Source organism: Canis lupus, chromosome 32 (genome assembly GCF_003254725.2).
Source record: "Canis lupus dingo isolate Sandy chromosome 32, ASM325472v2, whole genome shotgun sequence".
Taxonomy (NCBI): domain Eukaryota; kingdom Metazoa; phylum Chordata; class Mammalia; order Carnivora; family Canidae; genus Canis; species Canis lupus.
The window spans coordinates 242,873-262,225 of record NC_064274.1 but is presented as its reverse complement, the minus strand read 5'-3'; the positions used below and the strand labels follow the sequence as shown (position 1 = coordinate 262,225).

The window sequence follows — 19,353 nt, the reverse complement described above, 5'->3', positions numbered from 1 at the left end:
AGCCCAGTGAGGGACGCGATTCCAGATCCCAGGATCAGCCCTGAGCCAAAAGCAGACTCTCAACCACTGAGCCACCCAGGCGCCCCTGTATGTTTAGAGTCTTAACAGTTTTCTTATCCTGTGAAATTATTGCTACTGATTACCCAGTATCAGGATTGAATATTCATTCTCTTAAGTTTCTTTAAGATTTCCCACATTTGGGAACCTCGGTGGCTCAGCGGTTGAGCCCGGGATCCGAATGGAGTCCCACATGGGGCTTCCCACTGGGAGCCTGCTTCTCCCTCTGCCTGTGTGTCTGCCTCTCTCTCTCTCTGTCTCTCATGAATAAAATTTAAAAATCTTAAAAAAAAAAAGGGGGGGGGGCAGCCCAGGTGGCTCAGTGGTTTACGCCGCCTTTGGCCCGGGGTGTGATCCTGGAGACCCGGGATCAAGTCCCACGTCGGGCTCCCTGCATGGAGCCTGCTTCTCCCTCTGCCTGTGTCTCTAACTCTTTCTCTGTGTGTGTGTCTCATGAATAAATAAATAAAATCTTTAAAAAAAAAAAAAAAACGACTTCCCACCTTTTATGCTGAATTGATACAGAGGTGGGAAATAATCCCTTTTCTTTTTTTTTTTTTTTTAAGATTTTATTTATTTATTCGTGAGAGACATAGAGAAAGAGAGGCAGAGACACAGGCAGAGAGAGAAGCATGCTCCATGCAGGGAGCCTGACGTGGGACTTGATCCCGAATCTCCATGATCATGCCCTGGGCTGAAGGTGGCGCTAAACTGCTGAGCTACCGGGCTGCCCAATAATCCTTTTTCAAGTCTGAGTTTGATAGGTATGAACATAAGGGTTGCTTCTGAATTTAAATTCAATAGAATTTGATCGACAAACATGACTTTTTTTTTTTTTTTTTTTTTTTTTTAGTTTATTTATGTATTCATGAGAGACACAGAGACAGAGAGAGAGAGAGGCAGAATCAGGCAGAGGGAGGAGCAAGCTCCATGCAGGGAGCCCGATGTGGGACTCGATCCAGGGACTCCAGGATCATGCCCTGAGCCAAAGGCAGATGCTTAACCGCTCAGCCACCCAGACATCCCGACAGACGTGACTTAATTACTCTCCATTGGTATACACTTGTTTAAGAGTTGCTAAGACAAATTGATTCTTCTCCCAGAACTCTGGACTGGCTTCAGAAGCAATAGAATCCATTTCTTGATTGCTGTTCATATCCTCAGTTTATTCATATCTTTTAATTTCTAGGTAGTTTTCCTTATTTTGGTACATCATTGTAGATAATTTGGGTTGACTCTTGGATTTTTTTTTGTATTCTATTACTGCCCTCTCCTTTTTCACTCCCTGACAGTATCAAACTAGCAGTTAGACTTCAAAAGGTTTTTATAATCTTGCACCTGTAGCTGTTCTTCTAAAGTGGCTGTTCTTAGCCAGGTGTAATGAAAATAACACTAGAAACAGGAGACCTGATTTCAAATCCTCTCTCTTAATTATGAGAGACCTTTTAAACTCTTTTACTTAGGCTCTCTAACCATCAGTTTCCTTTTCTCTGAATGAAGCTAAATATCCTATTTCAAGGAGACAAAGGAGCATGTATGTTACTACTTAAACTTTAAAACGTAATACAAATATATGCTTTTATTTTCATGGCACAGGTAATGCTTCGTCACTTTAAGAGCTTATGAACTTCAAAATATGCCTCCTTAACTTTGGGGCCTGAGGAAAGAAAAGGTTTAATCCACAACTACCTTTCATTTATTTCTACATCTGGTACTTAGATTTTGTTTGTGATGCTTTCATTCAATGATCTGCTGCAGCAAATTAAAGGTTTCTGCTCTAATCTTTAAAAAAAAAAAAAAAAAAACTGCATTGATGTTTTGATTGGTAAAGACCTCTGGAGTACCAGAAAGTTCCGGTTTTAATATGCGGTTAGGTGTTGAGACTGGGAATCCATGGCTCAATGAGAAAAGGCCTGGGCCTGACTAGTGTGACCTCAGCTTTTTGAGTAAGGGGCTCTCGACGGGGAAAAGGAGTGAGTTCCAATAGTAGAGATAAGCCAAGTCCTAGTAAAGCCTTTGGTAACATAATTTCTTTGTGGCAAAGAACTACATCCTGTTACTACTAGAGATCTTATTTTTATAGAAATCAAGATATAGCCCATGTAACTTTACAGTGCTGAAAAAATATTTGTGTAGATTCTTAAAATTTTGTAATTTTCTTTTGGTTTCCTGTGTTTTTTTTTTTTTTTTTTTTTTTTTTTTTTTGACATAGTGTCTCAGCTTCTTGGCAGTTTTCATCTTGATTATTTTTTCCAAGCATTGAAATGGCCATCAAAATGTGACATGAAATTACATATCAGTAACTTGGAGTAAGTGAAAGTCCCATCAAGACCATCTACTGAAAAAAAAAAAAAAAAAAAAAAGACCATCTCTTGACCCCGAACTACTTGACTAAAGATGCTGGGTTTTTTGGGGGGGTTTTTTGTTTGTTTGTTTGTTTGTTTTTTTACTTAGGTCTTTTTTTTTTTTTTTTTTAATTTATTCATGAGAGACGGGGGGGGGGGGGGGGGGGGCGGGGCAGAGACACAGGCAGAGGGAGAAGCAGGTTCCCTGCAAGGAGCCTGATGTGGGACTTGATCCTGGGACTGGATCCTGGGTCTCCAGGATCACGTCCTGAGCCACAGGCAGACGCTCAACCACTGAGCCACCCAGGGCTCCCAAAGATGCTGTGGTTATCACTCTTTATAAATTGTGGTGGTCAGGACATTCCTGGCTCCTCAAAGAGTGAATTTTTGATTGTGCATTTTGATACTTCTATGTTTTGGTATACAGCCCCATGTTGTATCTTGTCTTTGTCATCTGCTCTGAGAACTATTTGCTATAGTAGATCTAAAAATTTAATTTCTTTATTATTCATTCTATATGGAGCCTGCTTCTCCCTCTGCCTGATTCTGCCTCTCTCTCTCTCTCTCTCTGTCTCTGTGTATGTAGCTGCTCAATTTAAATTCCAGCATGGTGTTAGTCTGTTTTCCCCATCTCCGCCATCTCAATCCTATCTTCCATTAATTGGTAATATTTAAGCTAACTTAAACTTTAACCATAATTGTTGGTAATGTAAGCATAATGTCACAGATTGCCTTTTGGTTTTACTAGTAGTGATAAATGAATTCTCGTACTTTTGGCCTTTATTCTAGAGTCATTTTTTTCTGAAGTTTATTTCTTTTTATTAATCTCTACATCTGTGTGGGCTCAAACTCACAACCCTCAGGTTAATAGTTGTGCTCTACTGACTGAGCTAGCCAGGCACCCCCAGAGCCATGTTTGATAACCAGTAACATATATCTGTTAGAAGGTTATCAGAAACGAAATGAAAAATTTAAAGTAGGATTTGATGTCATACTGGTGTTATTAAATTGGTATATAGCTTGTGTTTTTGTTTTTCTAGACCCAGAACCTATACTTCTTATTAGTGTTTTTTTTAATGTTTTTTTCCCACAGATGGGGTTTGTAAATTATTCTACAATTTGATTATTACTTTTGTTAACAGTATTTCTTGTCCACATTTATAACTTATTTTCCCCTATTTTTTAAGATTTTATTTTTTTTTTTTTTATTCATGAGAGACCCAGTTTGAGAGAGAGGCAGAGACTCGGGCAGAGGGAGAAGCAGCCTCCATGCAGGGAGCCGGATGTGGGACTCAATCCCGGGACTCCAGGATTACGCCCTCTGCCGAAGGCAGACAGATGCTCAAACTGCTGAGCCACTCAGGCGTCCTGCTTTCCCCTATTTTTAAATGTGTGCATGATTTCATATTTTATAGCTTTCCATTTTCCTGTCAATGGACATTTAGACTGCTTTATTTTTCTTTTGTGGCAATGAACAACCTTTATAGATCTTTGTACAATTTGTGTATTTCTTTGTAATGTATCTTAGAAGTGGAATTACTGGTTATATGTGTTCTTTTTGTGTGTGTGTGGTTATGTGTGTTCATTTTTAATTAATTTGCTTAAAACCACAAAATTATATCTCCAAAAGATTGTACCAATTTATGTTTTCACCAACACTGTGGAAGAGCCCATTTTCCCCATATCCTTAACAATACTGTATATTACCAATAATTTTCCTTTATAGATGAGGTGTCAACTTTGAATAAATTGCCTTTTTTGAATTAGATATTCTCACCTTCAGGGTACCATGGTTCCCTTACATTGCAATAAGGGATTCTTCATGAACATTTGTTCATGAAATTATTGGCATGGTGAAATGTGATTGTATTGCTAAATTTAAATTTTGAGGAATAATTTACCACAGTACAAGCCACTCACTCTTCATTTGCAGTTTAATGATTTTAGACAGACATACAGGCATGAAACTATCACCACGATCAAGCTCTAAGATAGTTGTATCACCCCAGAAGTTCTTTCCTGTTTCTTTATCGTCCTTTCTACTTTTACCCTCTGATCTGGTTAATCTATATTTTTGCATTTTACAGAATGTCGTATCAGTAGAATCCTGTTATTACTAACTACTTTAGCTTTCAGTAGTACTTTTTTTTTGCTTTAAGTTATGAGAGGTTTTTTTCCTGGATGCAAGTCCTTTATCATGTGTATTTTACAGATGCTTTTTTTCAGATTGTGGCTTGCCTTTTCACTTTCTAAATGATGACTTTATGAAAGGCTCTATATTTTGATGGAGGTCCAGTTGGCAGGGTGTGTGTGTGTGTGTGTGTGTGTGTCTTAACTAAAATCTTAAGGTTATAAAAGTTTTCTTCTGGAAGCCTAGAGTTTAAGGTTTTACATTTACGTCTGGTTTCGTTTCGTTTCTTTTCTTTTCTTTTTTCTTTTCTTTCTTTCTTTCTTCTTTCTTTCTTTCTTTCTTTCTTTCTTTCTTTCTTTCTTTCTTTCTTTCTTTCTTTCTTTCTTTCAGATTTTATTTATTCATGAGAGATGGAGAGAGGGAGGTGCAGAGACACAGGCAAAGGAAGAAGCAGACTCCCTACAGGGAGACCAGTGGTGGAACTGGATCCCTGGGTCCCGGGATCATGCCCTGAGCCACTAAGGAATCCCATCTGTGGTCCATTTCAACATAATTTTTATATGCGGGTGCCAAGTATTAGACTTCTTTTTGTTTTTAATGTGTGGATGTCAGGTGGCCCCCAAATCATTTTGTTGAAAAGATGAGATTACTTTGCTACCTTTGAAAAGAAATTGAGTGTATTGTATGAGTCTCTCGTGCTAATTTTGGGGGGCAGAGGATTTCTAAAATTTCTCAAAGTTCTAAAATTACCTTTAAGTTTTGGGGGGGTTTTTTGTTTGTTTTAAAGATTTTATTTATTTATTCATGAAAGAGAGGCAGAGACACAGGCAAAGGGAGAAGCAGGCTCCCTACAGGGAGCCCGGCGTGGGACTCGATCCCGGGACCCCAGGTTCACGTCCTGGGCCAAAGGCAGGTACCAAACCGCTGAGCCACTCAGGGATCCCCTCCTTCAACAGAGTTTTTAATCCTGTTATGTGCACAGCAATGGTGGATGCTGCAAAGAATGTCTTTTGAGCATCTCCTGGAAGCATAACGCTGCCAGGCTTATGCATAGCATTAGCATAGAGGAATCTTCCAAATAGGAGAGGGATGTGCCTGTGCACATGTACATATATTATTGGGATTAAGTGCATTAATAAGAACTGAAGAAGAGATCTATGATACTATGAGAAAGAAATGGTTAATCTTGCCTGATGGACCCTCGCTAGCAAAGCCAGAGGTAAAATTGGAATGAGATCTTGAGGAGGTTTTTGAAGAGTGAAAAGGGGAAGGATTTGGTGGCATGAGGTATTTTTAAGGAGATGGTCTCCCCTAAAAATTTTTCTTTTGGCTTTGGCTTGAGATATACTCAACTTCCTTACTTTCTGCATGTCCAATTTTTATGCCTGTTCCAGTTCTCAAATAGTATATTCTTTGTGATAGGGCTGTAGCAGTTATCACATGATTGTGTTTAGGAATTTTGTCTCCTACTGGACTTTAAATTTCTTTAGGGCAGCAGATCAAGTCCTTTGTGTTCACCATTGTTTTTCCTTGCATAGTTTCTGTTACATATATAGTAGACATTCCTTAACTGTTGGAAGAATTTGTGTTTTCCCACCTATTCACCCATCTTATGTTGAATGAGATCAGACAGTGGCCTAATGAATGAAAACCACAGATTCAGGGAATGACAGTGAGTGGCATATAGTGTTCTTTGAACACAGAATTTGTTATAGAGGTGTGGTAAATTTGCAAAGTTGGTCAAGATCATGAATGTCAGACTGGATTTCTGTGGAGTGCCTTATTCAAATTAAATGCAGGTGTTTGAATTTTGTTGTATTATATACTGCACATGATAAAGACACTTGGAAGATTTGAGGAAGATGTAGAGAGTAAATTCAGTGGGAGTGAAAAGAATGAGACCAATTCCAAGAGACTTTAGAGTTGTCAGGATTTTAGTTTGAAGCTTAAATAAGGAAAGTCACTTAGGACTGAGCATTCTAGCCATAAGGTGGTGGCACCATTAACAGAAATAAGGGAAACATTGGATGGATGCATATATTGGTATCCTATGAGAGCACGAGGGTTAAAGTGTAAAATTTGTGTTCATGGTAGAGATTAGATATACATTTAAAATGGTAGATAGGAGAGCTAAAGCCATTAGACTCTCTGAAATTGCCAGCTTAGAAGACAGAACTTCTTCATTTTGATGAGAAGGAAACTTGCATTATCTTAGAAATATAGAAGCATTAGGAGGAGGTTATCAATAGTGCTAATACAAGTGGAAGACTGAGGAGAGGTCACTGGATTTTTAAGAATTGTTACTTTCCAGAGAATTATATTTAGGGGAGAGCTCAGATTATACTTGAGAGGGGAGGAGAGATGAAGAAGAACAATATGATTTATAAATTTAGGGAACAATATGATTAGTAAAGTGCCATGATAAAGACACAAAGTCTGTGAGAATTCAGAGGAAAGACAGTAGTAATCTATAGAAGAATCAGGGAAGATTTTCAGGGGTATAATCTGGTCCCAAATAAATGCATAGGATTTCAATCATTACAGATAAGGAAGGTATGGAATGAGAAGGGATCAAAGGTCTAGTTCTTGTTTTTTTGGTTTTTTTTTTTTAAGATTTTATTTTTTTAATTTTTATTTATTTATGATAGTCACAGAGAGAGAGAGAGAGGCAGAGACAGGCAGAGGGAGAAGCAGGCTCCATGCACCGGGAGCCCAACGTGGGATTCGATCCAGGGTCTCCAGGATCGCGCCCTGGGCCAAAGGCAGGCGCCAAACCGCTGCGCCACCCAGGGATCCCTAGTTCTTGTTTAATAGACTTAGACTCCTAGTGTTGGAACAACCTAATCTAACATTGCTAGACATGGACTATTTTACTATTTTACTATAATTCTGCTAAATTGTTCGGTAGATCTCTGGAATAAATACCTACAGTGACTGCCTGGCTATGAAGTAGCTCTAATCTGGATATTTTTGCATTATGTTGAACCTAAATCTACCTTTTTGTAATTTGCATTTATTAATGTTCAACCATTATTTAAGTTGTACAAAGTGGAATTGTCAGCTCATTTTCAACATTACATCTATACGGTAGCCTGAGATTGCTTTGTGGGCAGCTCCATTATACTAGTTAGTGATTCACCAAACTTACTTTTAACCCAAAAGTAAACAAAAAAAACCTAAGTATTTAAGTTTTAGTTCAGGAAGAAACCAAAAATTCTTTTGGTTGATAACTGAGTTTTAAGTTATCTTGAAGTTGAAGAAATCGAAGTATATTGTAAAGACGAAGCCCAATGTGACTTACCTTTCTTTCTCTCCACTTCCCTCTCAATGGTATTTAGGAGATTCAGAAAAGATAGTGGTAAATGATTTCCCGTGAAAGCTGAAGACAGTATGCTTCAGGAAATTAAGTCTAGGCAAATGGAGAGGAAGCATTTTGAGAAACAAGAATGAATAAAAGGATGTTGATAAAGATACACGGGAATTCTATGTGGGATAAAGGTGGAAAGTAGAATGAATGATGATCTCTGAAGTCATTAAATGGGGAAACCAGACTAATCATGTGGGTATCTGGATTAATAAAAAAGACCAATTGTTTTTAATTGAAAGAAAACTAAATTTTACAGTTGTGCATACCAGTTTGACAAATCTCCACAGTTTCAGGTGTTCATGGGAAAAGTAGGGTTTAATTCATGTAATTTTACTTTATCTAAAAAGATGTTAGATTATAATTGCTCTTATCTTTGAAGGTGCTAGAGGCTAACAACCAGCTGAAGAAGATTCTTTTTGTACATAGTATCCTTTAATCTTGGCTGTCTTTGTTGAACTGTATGTATATAGTCTTGTAGGTTTGATCACAGATCACATCTCAGTTTGCAAATGAGGAAATTAAGATCCAAAAAGATCATAACTTTTCATGGCCTTTAAATAGTTAAAAAAATTTTTTCAAAAAAAAAAAAATTTTTTTTCTCAGTCTCATGTTTCAGAGGGTTTTTCTGATAACTTTTTTTTTTTTTAGATTTTATTTATTCACGAGAGACAGAGAAGCAGGCTCCATGCTGGGAGCCTGATGTGGGACTGGTTCCCTGGTCTCCAGGATCACACTGTGGGCTGAAGGCGGCACTAAACCGCTGAGCCACCCAGTTTAGGTCTACCCTTCTGATAACTTTTTTAAAAGAATTGGGGGGTGCCTGGGAAGATCATAACTTTTTCATGGCCTTAAATAGTTAAAAATTTTTTTCTCAGTCTCATGTTTCAGAGGGTTTTTAAAAAGAATTGGGGGGTACCTGGGTGGCTCAGTTGGTTTAAGTATCTGCCTTCTGCTCAGGTCATGATCCCAGGGTCCTAGGATCAAGCCCTGCATCCAGCTCCCTATGCAGTGGGGAGCCTTTTTCTCCCTTTGCCCCTCCTTCTGTTCACGCTTTCTCTCTCTCTCAAATAAGTAAAAAAAAAAAAAATTTTAAAGGAATTAGGAAATGGAAGAACCCAAATCCTAGAAATTTCTTACCTAAGAGTTGGGTACTTTACTGAATAATAAAAAGAGCACAATTGTTCTGGTAATCACATTTATTCTGAATGTGTAGTTTGTCTCTTTTGTTTTTCCTCTTGGCCAGATTCTTTATTTTTTTTAAAGATTTTATTTATTTATTTGACAGAGCGCACAAGCAGGGATAGGGACAGAGGAAGCCGGAGCCTGATACATATGGGGCTTGAACCCAGGACCCTAGGATCATGACCTGAGCCCAAGACATCTAGGAGCCCACCTCTTGACCAGAATCTTGTGTACATTGGCTGTGTGTGAATTATAAACACAAATATCATATTACTCAATTTTCCAGGTCTTAATTTCCTATAAGTACCCAAAATACCTGTTGCTGGTTTATCTATAATTTATCCCTAATGCTTCTTTGATGCATACCTTATGTATTGCACTGTAAATTTTCCTACTCTAGGGGAGAAATGGGAAGATGGGCAAGATGGTAGTTTGTGTAGAACAAATAAATTAGTGTGCCATTAATAGATAAATCAGTGAGGATTTTTTTTGTTTTGTTTTTGTCTCTAAAACCTTTATTTTCTGGTTGATACGGTTTATTTCCACCAATTATATTTTAGCCCACTAAATTTTTTTTCTTTTTTTTTTTTATGATTTTTAAAAAAATTCATTTCGGATGGAGAGAGAGTATGAGAGCAGGGGAGAGAGCTAGAAGGAGAGGGAGAAGCAGACTCCCCACTGAGCTAGGAGCCGGACACCAGGCTCAGATCCCAGGACTTGGGATCATGACCTGAGCTGAAGACGACAGACACTTAACCAAATGAGCCGCCCAGGTGCCCCTAGCCTACTAAATTCTGACTCACTTTAAGCCAGAATTATAGTGAAGAAGTAACTGCTTTGTAAGTTATATTTAAGTCAGTATAAATCGAAGCACCATTCTCTGAGTAACTTCTTCATTTCATTTATTATTCCCTGTGGAAGCCTCCCTGAACCTTAAAGTAGACTCTGCCTAGCCTCTGTATAGCTCTTTGTTTAGGCTTTTACTAGATTAGCATTGCCTTACCTCATTCACCATTTGAGGTTCACTTTTCAAGTTAACTCCTTTGAATAATTAATTTATTGAATAATAATCTCATGAAAGTTGCCTTTACTGTGTGTCTCCCTTGTCTGTCTCTCTGTATTGATGATATGACTGTCATGCTTTGGTGGTTGTATATATTATAGATGGTGGGCATTTGAAAGCCTCTCAACCTGGTAAAAATACTCTTCAGTTATTTTGACCTTTCTTTGATATTGATACAGGTATTCAGCACCTTTTTTTTTTTTTTTTTTACTTTGGTTATATGTATGTGACAAAAAATAGTAGGTAAATATATCCTTTGTAAATGTGATGGAAGATTTGGGATGAATGACAAAGTGTCATTGTAGAAAATCTGGAGATACGGAGGAGAAAAAAGAAAAACATCGGACTCTACAAATCCATAAACGGTCCCTAATAGCATTTCTATTATTCACCATTTGAACAGAACTATTTTGTTACATAGCTGTTTCACTTAGAGGGTAAGTTAGTATCTTCCCATGTCTTAGTAGTATTTTAGCATCAGTTATAGCATTAAAATATGTATTAATTTTCACATTTTCATTATTTTATAAAATTAATACTAGATAAGTCTACTATTCTTTACACTTTCCCATCATTCAAAGTAAAAATCTATGTTGATTAGCTTTGTTACTTTACATGTAGCAAATGAATTCTTTTATACATTAGGATTTAATCCTTATTGGAATTTTTTAGGTTTGGGGGGAAACTGATGGCACCTGAAATGACACTGTGATTCTGCTTTGTGAATTAATTTTTCTTTTTTTTTTTTTTTTAAAGTTGTTTGATTGTGGATGGTACAGAATTCAATGTATAGCAAAGATTGAAGAGCAGACTGGCAGGATTCTAGGCTGGGTTTACTCTGACCTCAAAAACCTTGCTTTGTTTTTTCCTTTTTCAAAGTTCATTTTTTTTTAATTTTTTTAAATTTTTATTTATTTATGATAGTTACAGAGAGAGAGAGAGGCAGAGACACAGGCAGAGGGAGAAGCAGGCTCCATGCACCGGGAGCCCGATGTGGGATTCGATCCCGGGTCTCCAGGATTGCGCCCTGGGCCAAAGGCAGGCGCCAAACTGCTGCGCCACCCAGGGATCCCTCAAAGTTCATTCTTAAGTGTACAGCAGACCCTAGTAGACCTGCTTCATTCTAGCTATAGGTAGCAACATGTTATGGCAGAGAATCTAGGTGTTTTAAACAGGAAGGAAAGGTTAGGGTCACATCTGATGGAGACACAAGGAACTGCTTACTTTTTGCCAGATTTCTCTATTCCACCTGTGGCCAGGAGACCCTTCCTCATAGCTTTCACCTTAGCTCCTCTAACTTCTTTATTTCTTCTGAAAAGCCTTATCTTTCTCTTCCATCTCCTTGAACTACTTCAAGGGCTTCTTGCCACTGTCTCATCCCTAGACCCTGCCACTGGAAGCACTGAATTAACCTTTTTTTTTTTTTTTTAATTTTTATTTATTTATGATAGTCACAGAGAGAGAGAGGCAGAGACACAGGCGGAGGGAGAAGCAGGCTCCATGCACTGGGAGCCTGATGTGGGATTCGATCCCGGGTCTCCAGGATCGCGCCCTGGGCCAAATGCAGGCGCCAAACCGCTGCGCCACCCAGGGATCCCTGAATTAACCATTTTTGAAAGCATTGAGGCATTATTTAGAATTTTAAACAGATTTGTGGGGTTTGTATACTGTTTCAGGACAGTTATAAAAGGAGAGAAAACCTAATAGAGAATTATGTAAAAGTTGAATTGGGAGTCAGTGGGATTGTATAGAGCCACAGTTTTGCCTGAAGGCTCTTGCCATGGTTTATTTATTTATATGAGAGAGAAAGAGCATGAGTGGGGATGGGGACAGAGGGAGGGGGACAGACTCTCTGCTGAGTGCAGAGCCCAATTTGGGAGTCCATTCCAGGACCCTGAAATCATGACCTGAGCTGAAGTCAAGCACTTAACTTGACTGAGCCACCCACGCGCCCCAAATGATTTTTATTTAAAAACATCATTACAATTGTAATGATTATTGCAGGTTCTATTTGGGTGTAAACGTTTTTGTTTAAAGGAAACCTAGGGGCACCTGGGTGACTCAGTTGGTTAAGCATCCCACTCTTGATTTTGGCTCAGGTCATGATCTCAGGGTTGTGAGATCAAGCCCTATGTTGTGCTCTGGGCTGGGCATGAAGCCTGTTTAGTATTCTTTCTCCCTGTCACCCTCTGCCTTCCCTCTTTAAAAAGAGAGAGAGAGAGACACCTACATTGAGATTTATTTGTTAAGCAGGAATTTTAAAAGTGTATCCCAATTTGCCCAGTAAATACACATAGATACTGTGGATTTTTTTTTTTTTTTTAGTACTTTTAAGTGTAATAGGAAAGGATACTTGATTATAAATATATATAAACAAGTAATATTTAACTCTCTCCCCACCCCCCGTTCCATTTCCTAATGTTACAATTTTGACTGTTCTAGGGGCTATAACCATATTTAAGCCATTTACTTTAAATGCTTGTGTTTGTGTATTTTGTGTTTTTTTAAGCCTCCTCCCTGTCAGCATAGACCCTCCCTCCCCCTGCCTTTGTTTTTCTTGACCTTACCTTTGAGATTTTGGCTTAGCAGTACTTTATCATAGCACCTAACCTGATCTATTTTGTATGTACTTGTTTATAATCCATGACTGGTTATAAACTTCTTGAGAGCTAAAGTCTTAATCTTGTTCACCAGGTTGTCCCCTTTATTAAAGAGCACCTGGCAATGTAGTTAGATGCTTATTTAGTTAATGGAAAGAAATATTGGACATATACCAAGTGTAAAAAATACTATTCTCTGAGTACTCAAGCTATTGCTGATTTTTAATGGTAATTTTTATCATTTTGAAAACCGTGAAATAATTTTAAGGAGAATTACAAAAAAGATACAAGTTAGTAGTTTCCAATAATAAGTGTAGTCGCTAGGTGTCCTGACTTGTACCCTCTGCCTAAGTTCCAAAAATAAGCCATTAGAATCCAAGGACATCAATTATAGTCTCCAAAGGAAAAAGGTACTGTGAATAGAAGAGACTTGGTCATGGTGTTCATATTGTGAGGCAGCACTGTAATTTCTTGGGAATAAGAAAAAGAACTGCTGCACCTCGCCTACCCCCCACACCTCTCTTGAGGAATAGAGACAAAGAGACACTGCAGATGTTGGAAGTTACCAATAGTTGTTGGGAATTTATTATTTTGTTGTAAATTGCTTTTTAATGTATTACTTTGCTTTATTCCTGTTTGTATGGCTAAGGAAATTTACTTCCTGAGGGTTTATCATTCTTGTGTTTGCTCCCTTAGCATTTGACATTGTGCAGCAAAGAAATGGTTATGGAGAAGCCCAGTCCGCTGCTTGTAGGGCGGGAGTTTGTGAGGCAATATTATACTTTGCTGAATAAAGCTCCAGAATATTTACACAGGTAAGTTCTAAATGGGTTATTTAGTATTTTTATTTAGTTTTGTTTTCTTGAAAACATATATTTTGTCTTTCCTATTCATGTTCTGATTGTTTCTTTGCAAACCATAACCAATATTTTTTATTTTTATTTTTTTTCATAGCCAATATTTTAACTGTCTAATGGCTAAAACCATTTTTCCCCAAGTTTTTTTAAAAATGAAATCATTGAACACCAATAAAAAATAAATTTATTATTAAAAAAAATAAAATAAAATTTCAGTCATGCAACATGAATTAAAAAAAAAAAATGAAATCAGTGAGTGACTGGGTAGCCCAGTCAGTTAAGTGTCTGGCTCTTGATCTCAGGGTCATGAGTTCAAGCCCTGTTTGGAGCTCCATGCTGGGTGTGGAGCCTACTTTAAAAAAAAGAAAGAAAGAAATCCATGGTAGGAAAAATGCTTCATATTATATCCTGTTAATATAACACATTCATGTCTGTGTACACGTACAGAATTATATCCTTCAGTATTTTGTATTTCATTTAAATAAACCTTGGGCTTGACAACTAATGGCTTCTAGTCTGCAATTTGAAATCACAGTCATAAGTTGTCTTTTTTTAAGTTCCTTATAGCAGTATTAAAAATAGTCATTTAAGTCATTGCAAAATTTTCTTCTGATTGATCTGTAAAATAGTATTCATTGGTAAAACAGCAGTAGGAGCCTTGTATACTATTTTGGCAGTAGTTGGACATATGTAAGCTTATTTTTTCCAGAAGTTGAGGTCAAATTGATACTATGAGTAGTATTTATAATTTTTGTTCTTCCTGTGTATTTTAGCAGGTGGAAGATACGTGAGACTTTTTAAGAATTAGATTTCACATGCATTTGTTGTTGAAAACACCAGCCACATGAGTTAAGGGATAAATCATTGCCACTTCATATGGGAAGAGCTGTTAAAAGGACTTAGGTTCTTTTAGCTAGGTCCTCTTTATAAGTATTCTGGGCATTCTAAAGTTAGATTTTGCAGTGTCTTCTATTAATTCCATAAGGTATTTTCCTGTAACAAATCCCCCTCCTCAAAAAAAGTTCCAAAAAGTGAATAACTATACATTTTTTGAATTATAGAAATAAAAGATAGTCTTGTTGACAGTGTATATAAAGGAGTTTGGGGAGGGAAGAAAGGAATAGGGCCTTTCCTTGTCTGAAATTTAGTCTTTATATAATATAGGTATTAGCATCGTTTGTTTTTTAAACAGGGAGGTTTTGTTCTGTTTTTGTAGTGACAGGCTCTCCACCATTATTTCAAAATAACCTCATAAACTTTTTTTTTTTTTTTTTTTTTTTAAGATTAATTCATTTGAGAGAGGGAGAGAACAAGCAGAGAGGAGGGGCAGAGGGTGAGGAAAAAGCAGAAATCCCCAATGAGCAAGGAGCCTGATAATGATGCTGATGCTAAGTTTGATCTCAGGGACCCTGGGATCATGACCTGAGCCAAAGGCAGATGCTTAATCTTAATCAACTGAGCTGCCCAGTCTCCCCCATAAACTTCTGTTTTATACTTAGCTTATGTAACCAATCTACCTATTAATGAAAATTAGTCTGTAATTTTTCACTTGTTAACAAACTATGATCAGAATCCTTACACATACATCTTTGTGGACGTTTCTTAAGTTCCCAGAAGTAGAATTGTTAAAGGTATAATCATTTCTAAGGCTTTTTTTTACACTTAACAGCCAAATTGTCCTCCAGAAAAATAATAGAAGTTTACATGTTTGCCAGTGGTACATGCGAGAAAATAGTGTAAACTTAAAAAACACAGGTAGTAGTTAGAAACATGGACTCCGTAGCCAGACTGTCTGGGTTCGTGTCTTAGCTACTGCCCTTGGTAAATTAATCTCTTCTGAAGCTCAGTTTGCTCATTTACATAATAGTGCTTATTTCATGATGTTATTAGGGGAGGGGTAAATAAATTAATACATATAATGCTCTGAGAACATTGGTTGGCACAGAGGAAGTCTTTTATGTTTCGTTCACAATAGGAGCTGAGTTCTCTTTATGAAAAAATTAACTTTGCATGTTTGATAATCCTAATTAGAAAGATAGGAGTTCTAATTGTTTTATTTATTTATTTAAGATTTTTTTTTAAGATTATTTATTTATTTATTCATGAGAGACCTAGAGAGAGAGGCACAGGGAGAAGCTGGCTCCATGCAGGGAGCCCAGCGTGGGACTCGATCCCAAGTCCCTAGGATCCCAACCTGGGCCGAAGGCGGCGCTGGACCTCTGGGCCACTGGAGCTGCCCTTAATTTATTATTATTATTTTTTTTAATTTTATTTATTTATTCATAGAGAACACAGAGAGAGGGGGTGGGGGGCAGAGACACAGGCAGAGAAAGAAGCAGGCTCCATGCAGGGAGCCCGACGTGGGACTCGATCCCGGGTCTCCAGGATCACGCCCTGGACCGAAGGCAGCGCTAAACCACTGAGCCACCTGAGCTGCCCTGTTATTATTATTTTTTAAATTATTTATTTATTTATTCATTAGAGAGAGAGGCAGAGACACAGGCAGAGAGAGAAGCAGGCTCTTTGCAGGGCGCCCAATGTGGGACTCGATCCTGGGACCCAGGGATCATGCCCTGAGCTAAAGGCAGATGCTCAACTTCCTGAGCCACCCAGACATCCCTAATTGTTTTAGATAATGCCAGAGAATCATGTACTTAAGAGCAGTATAAAATATTAATGAGATATTAAATACTGAAATAATGTAGATTTTATTTGGTCTCAATTATTTCAATTACTGTAAATCTAAATAAACTGCTTTAAGTTTTTGGAATTAGTAATCACTTGGAATTTTGAATAAAAAGTTAAAGAGCATCTGGTTCCCGAACAAATCTAAGTAACTCTTATCTAAAGAGAAAAACTGATCAATTACTACAGCATCAGTATTTAGAATGTATTTTGAATCTCATTCTTCCACTTCAAAAAGTAGGTGTGATAGGAATCAGAAGAGAATTGCAAGTGATTATTTTCAGTGTGCCAGGCACATTAAGAATTCTCTCATTACTCATTTAATTCTTAGAATAACCCTATGCAGTAACTGTTTTGTTTGATAACCAAGGAAATGGAATTTAAGGACCATAAGTAACTTTATCAATATTATATAACTATTGAGTGACAGAGCCACACATGCAAACTAGGTCTTTTTGTACCAGAACTTTACTGTTTCTTAGGCTTCTCTTGATATTGAATGTTAATCAGTTATTGGCTTTATAGGTTTTATGGCAGGAATTCTTCCTATGTTCATGGTGGAGTAGATGCTAGTGGAAAGCCCCAGGAGGCTGTTTATGGCCAAAATGTAAGTATCAATTTCCTATACATTTTAGATTTTTTTCTTTTTTTGTGTGTTAAGATAATTGAAAGTAGCCTTTTTGTGCTCCTGGATTTCTTCCTGAATGTGATCATTGCTTGTAACTAGAATTTATGTTACAATAATTGTTAAATGAGCTTTCAGTCCTTATAATGTATCCATTGTGTTTGAAACAAGGTGTTAAACTGGGTTGGATACAAAGAAGAAGATGGGATATTATCTATCTTTGATGTATTTTATATAGGAAACAATTGAGGACAGTGTAGTAAATTTATACAGATGTAGGCTAAACCATATGTTACAAGAATGCACAGAAGCATAAGTGCCTTATGACATTACAGAGGATGTGGGACTTTAGCTAGATGGTGAATTATAGAATTTGGCTTTACCATACAAGAGGAAATTAAAAGTAGAAGAAATGGCACCAGCAAACCCAATAAAGTAAAATCAGCTGTGAGGTCAAAGAGTAGTCAGCACAGTTGTGTGAATGATTAAAAACTTAATACAATAGCGGGAGAGAGCTATACAAAGCCCTTATTACTGCTTAATATGGGGTAGCCGTGGTGATCTCTTAATGTCGAACTGTAACATGTTGAAAATGTTGGTTTAGAATATCAACCTGGCAATAAGGTATTATGGTGGGAAAAAATTCAAGTGAGGTAGAAAGATTACATAGTTAAATTTTAGAGTTGTGAGGTAATCAAAGTCTATAGTAATAAGTAATGAAGTATCATAACAGTTTGTATTTCCTCCTTCCTTTTTTTCCTTTTAAAGGATATACACCACAAAGTATTATCTCTGAACTTCAGTGAATGTCATACTAAAATTCGTCATGTGGATGCTCATGCAACCTTGAGTGATGGAGTAGTTGTCCAGGTCATGGGTTTGCTATCTAATAGTGGACAGCCAGAGAGGAAGTTTATGCAAACTTTTGTTCTGGCTCCTGAAGTAAGTTTTCATTTCACTTGATTTTCATTTGTATGATTTTTTGGTTATTCGTTTCTTGAAGTGTCCAGAGTTTCTTCAGGTTATGCATGTAGCTAAATTTGAGAAATTGATATTGGACCTATTGATAAACATTTGACCCTTGAGCAACGCAGGGATTAGGAGCACTAGCCTCCTGTGCAGTTGAAAATCTACATACAACTTCTGGCTTTTCAAAAATTTAACTCTACTGATTGCCTATCATTGACCAGAAACCATACTGATTGTATAAATAGTCATTTAATACATATTATATAGTTTATATGTATTCTATAATTCTACATTGTATTCTTACAATAAAGTAGGCTAGAGAAAGAAAAATATTACATAAAAAAATACATTTACAGTAACTCTCAGAAAAAAATCATGTGTAAGTGGAGTCATGCAGTTCAAACTTGTGTTGTTCAAGGGTCAACTGTAATTTATTTGAGCTTTGTGTGTGTGTATACACTTTGCCTATCTTTTTAATTTCTTTTCACTTTGCCTATTTAGAAGTAAAAGTCTATTGATACAAATAACAATAGATGACTAAGATTACAGGAATAATATAAAATCTTACTTAGTAATTTCTATGTTAAAATGGCAATGTATCATTTGTTAATCAGTCTTGGTTCTCTGTTGAGTAGCCGTTTCTTGAGTTCCAGTATTTGAATGGTCTACAGTATACTTTATATTAATATAGCATGTTCTATTCTAGAAAATTATATGTAGTCTACATTATATAGTGTTAAAATAGATATTGCGGGTATCTGGGTAGCTCAGTCATTAAGCATCTGCCTTTGGCTTAGATCCTGATCCCAGAGTCCTGGGATTGAGCCCCAATTGGGCTCTCTGCTCAGTGCTGAGCCTGGTTTCCCTCTGCCTGCCTCTGTCTCTCTCTCTCTCTCTCTCACGAATAAACAAAATTAAAAAAAAAAAAAAAGATTTTGCATGTGCCATGTAATTTGTTCTTTTTATTCATTGTCACGTTTGCGTGTATTTAATGGAATATTTGGATTTCATTTTCCTGTAGGGATCTGTTCCAAATAAGTTTTATGTTCATAATGATATGTTTCGTTATGAAGATGAAGTGTTTGGTGATTCTGAACCAGAACTTGATGAAGGTGAGGTTAAGATAGGCGGCTTCTATTGGTACTCGTTAAGGGCATGAAAAGTATGAAACTTTATTTATTTATTTATTTACTTATTTATTTATTTATTTATTTATTTTAAGTATGAAACTTAAAAAAAAAAAGTATGAAACTTCAAGAAATTTACTGCTATTGTAACTGAGTCAAGCCCCCTTTTCTTCCTTTTGTTAAAAAGAAATGTGTTCATTGTATGAAATTATATAAAAATCAGACATAGAAAGTAAACCAAATTTCATTCTTATCCTTTATATATAATCAAGAATTTTGTTGAGTCATATCCTTAGCAATATATATTTTTGTAAAAATGGAATTGTGGTGGTTCAAAGCTTTTTT

At 36.8% G+C, this 19,353-nt stretch overlaps 1 protein-coding gene across 5 annotated transcripts in view; it reads left to right on the top strand.

Moving 5' to 3' along the window:
- G3BP2 (G3BP stress granule assembly factor 2) overlaps positions 1-19,353 on the top strand; it is an 87,005-nt gene that overhangs the window by 55,403 nt on the left and 12,249 nt on the right. For all 5 annotated transcript variants that reach the window (XM_049105042.1, XM_035709514.2, XM_049105043.1 and 2 more), the window contains 4 exons: positions 13,442-13,560; positions 16,813-16,894; positions 17,681-17,854; positions 18,903-18,993. In XM_049105042.1, coding sequence (XP_048960999.1) covers positions 13,466-13,560; positions 16,813-16,894; positions 17,681-17,854; positions 18,903-18,993 — 442 coding nt within the window. In that variant the 5' untranslated portion in view covers positions 13,442-13,465. The remainder of the gene's footprint in view (positions 1-13,441; positions 13,561-16,812; positions 16,895-17,680; positions 17,855-18,902; positions 18,994-19,353) is intronic.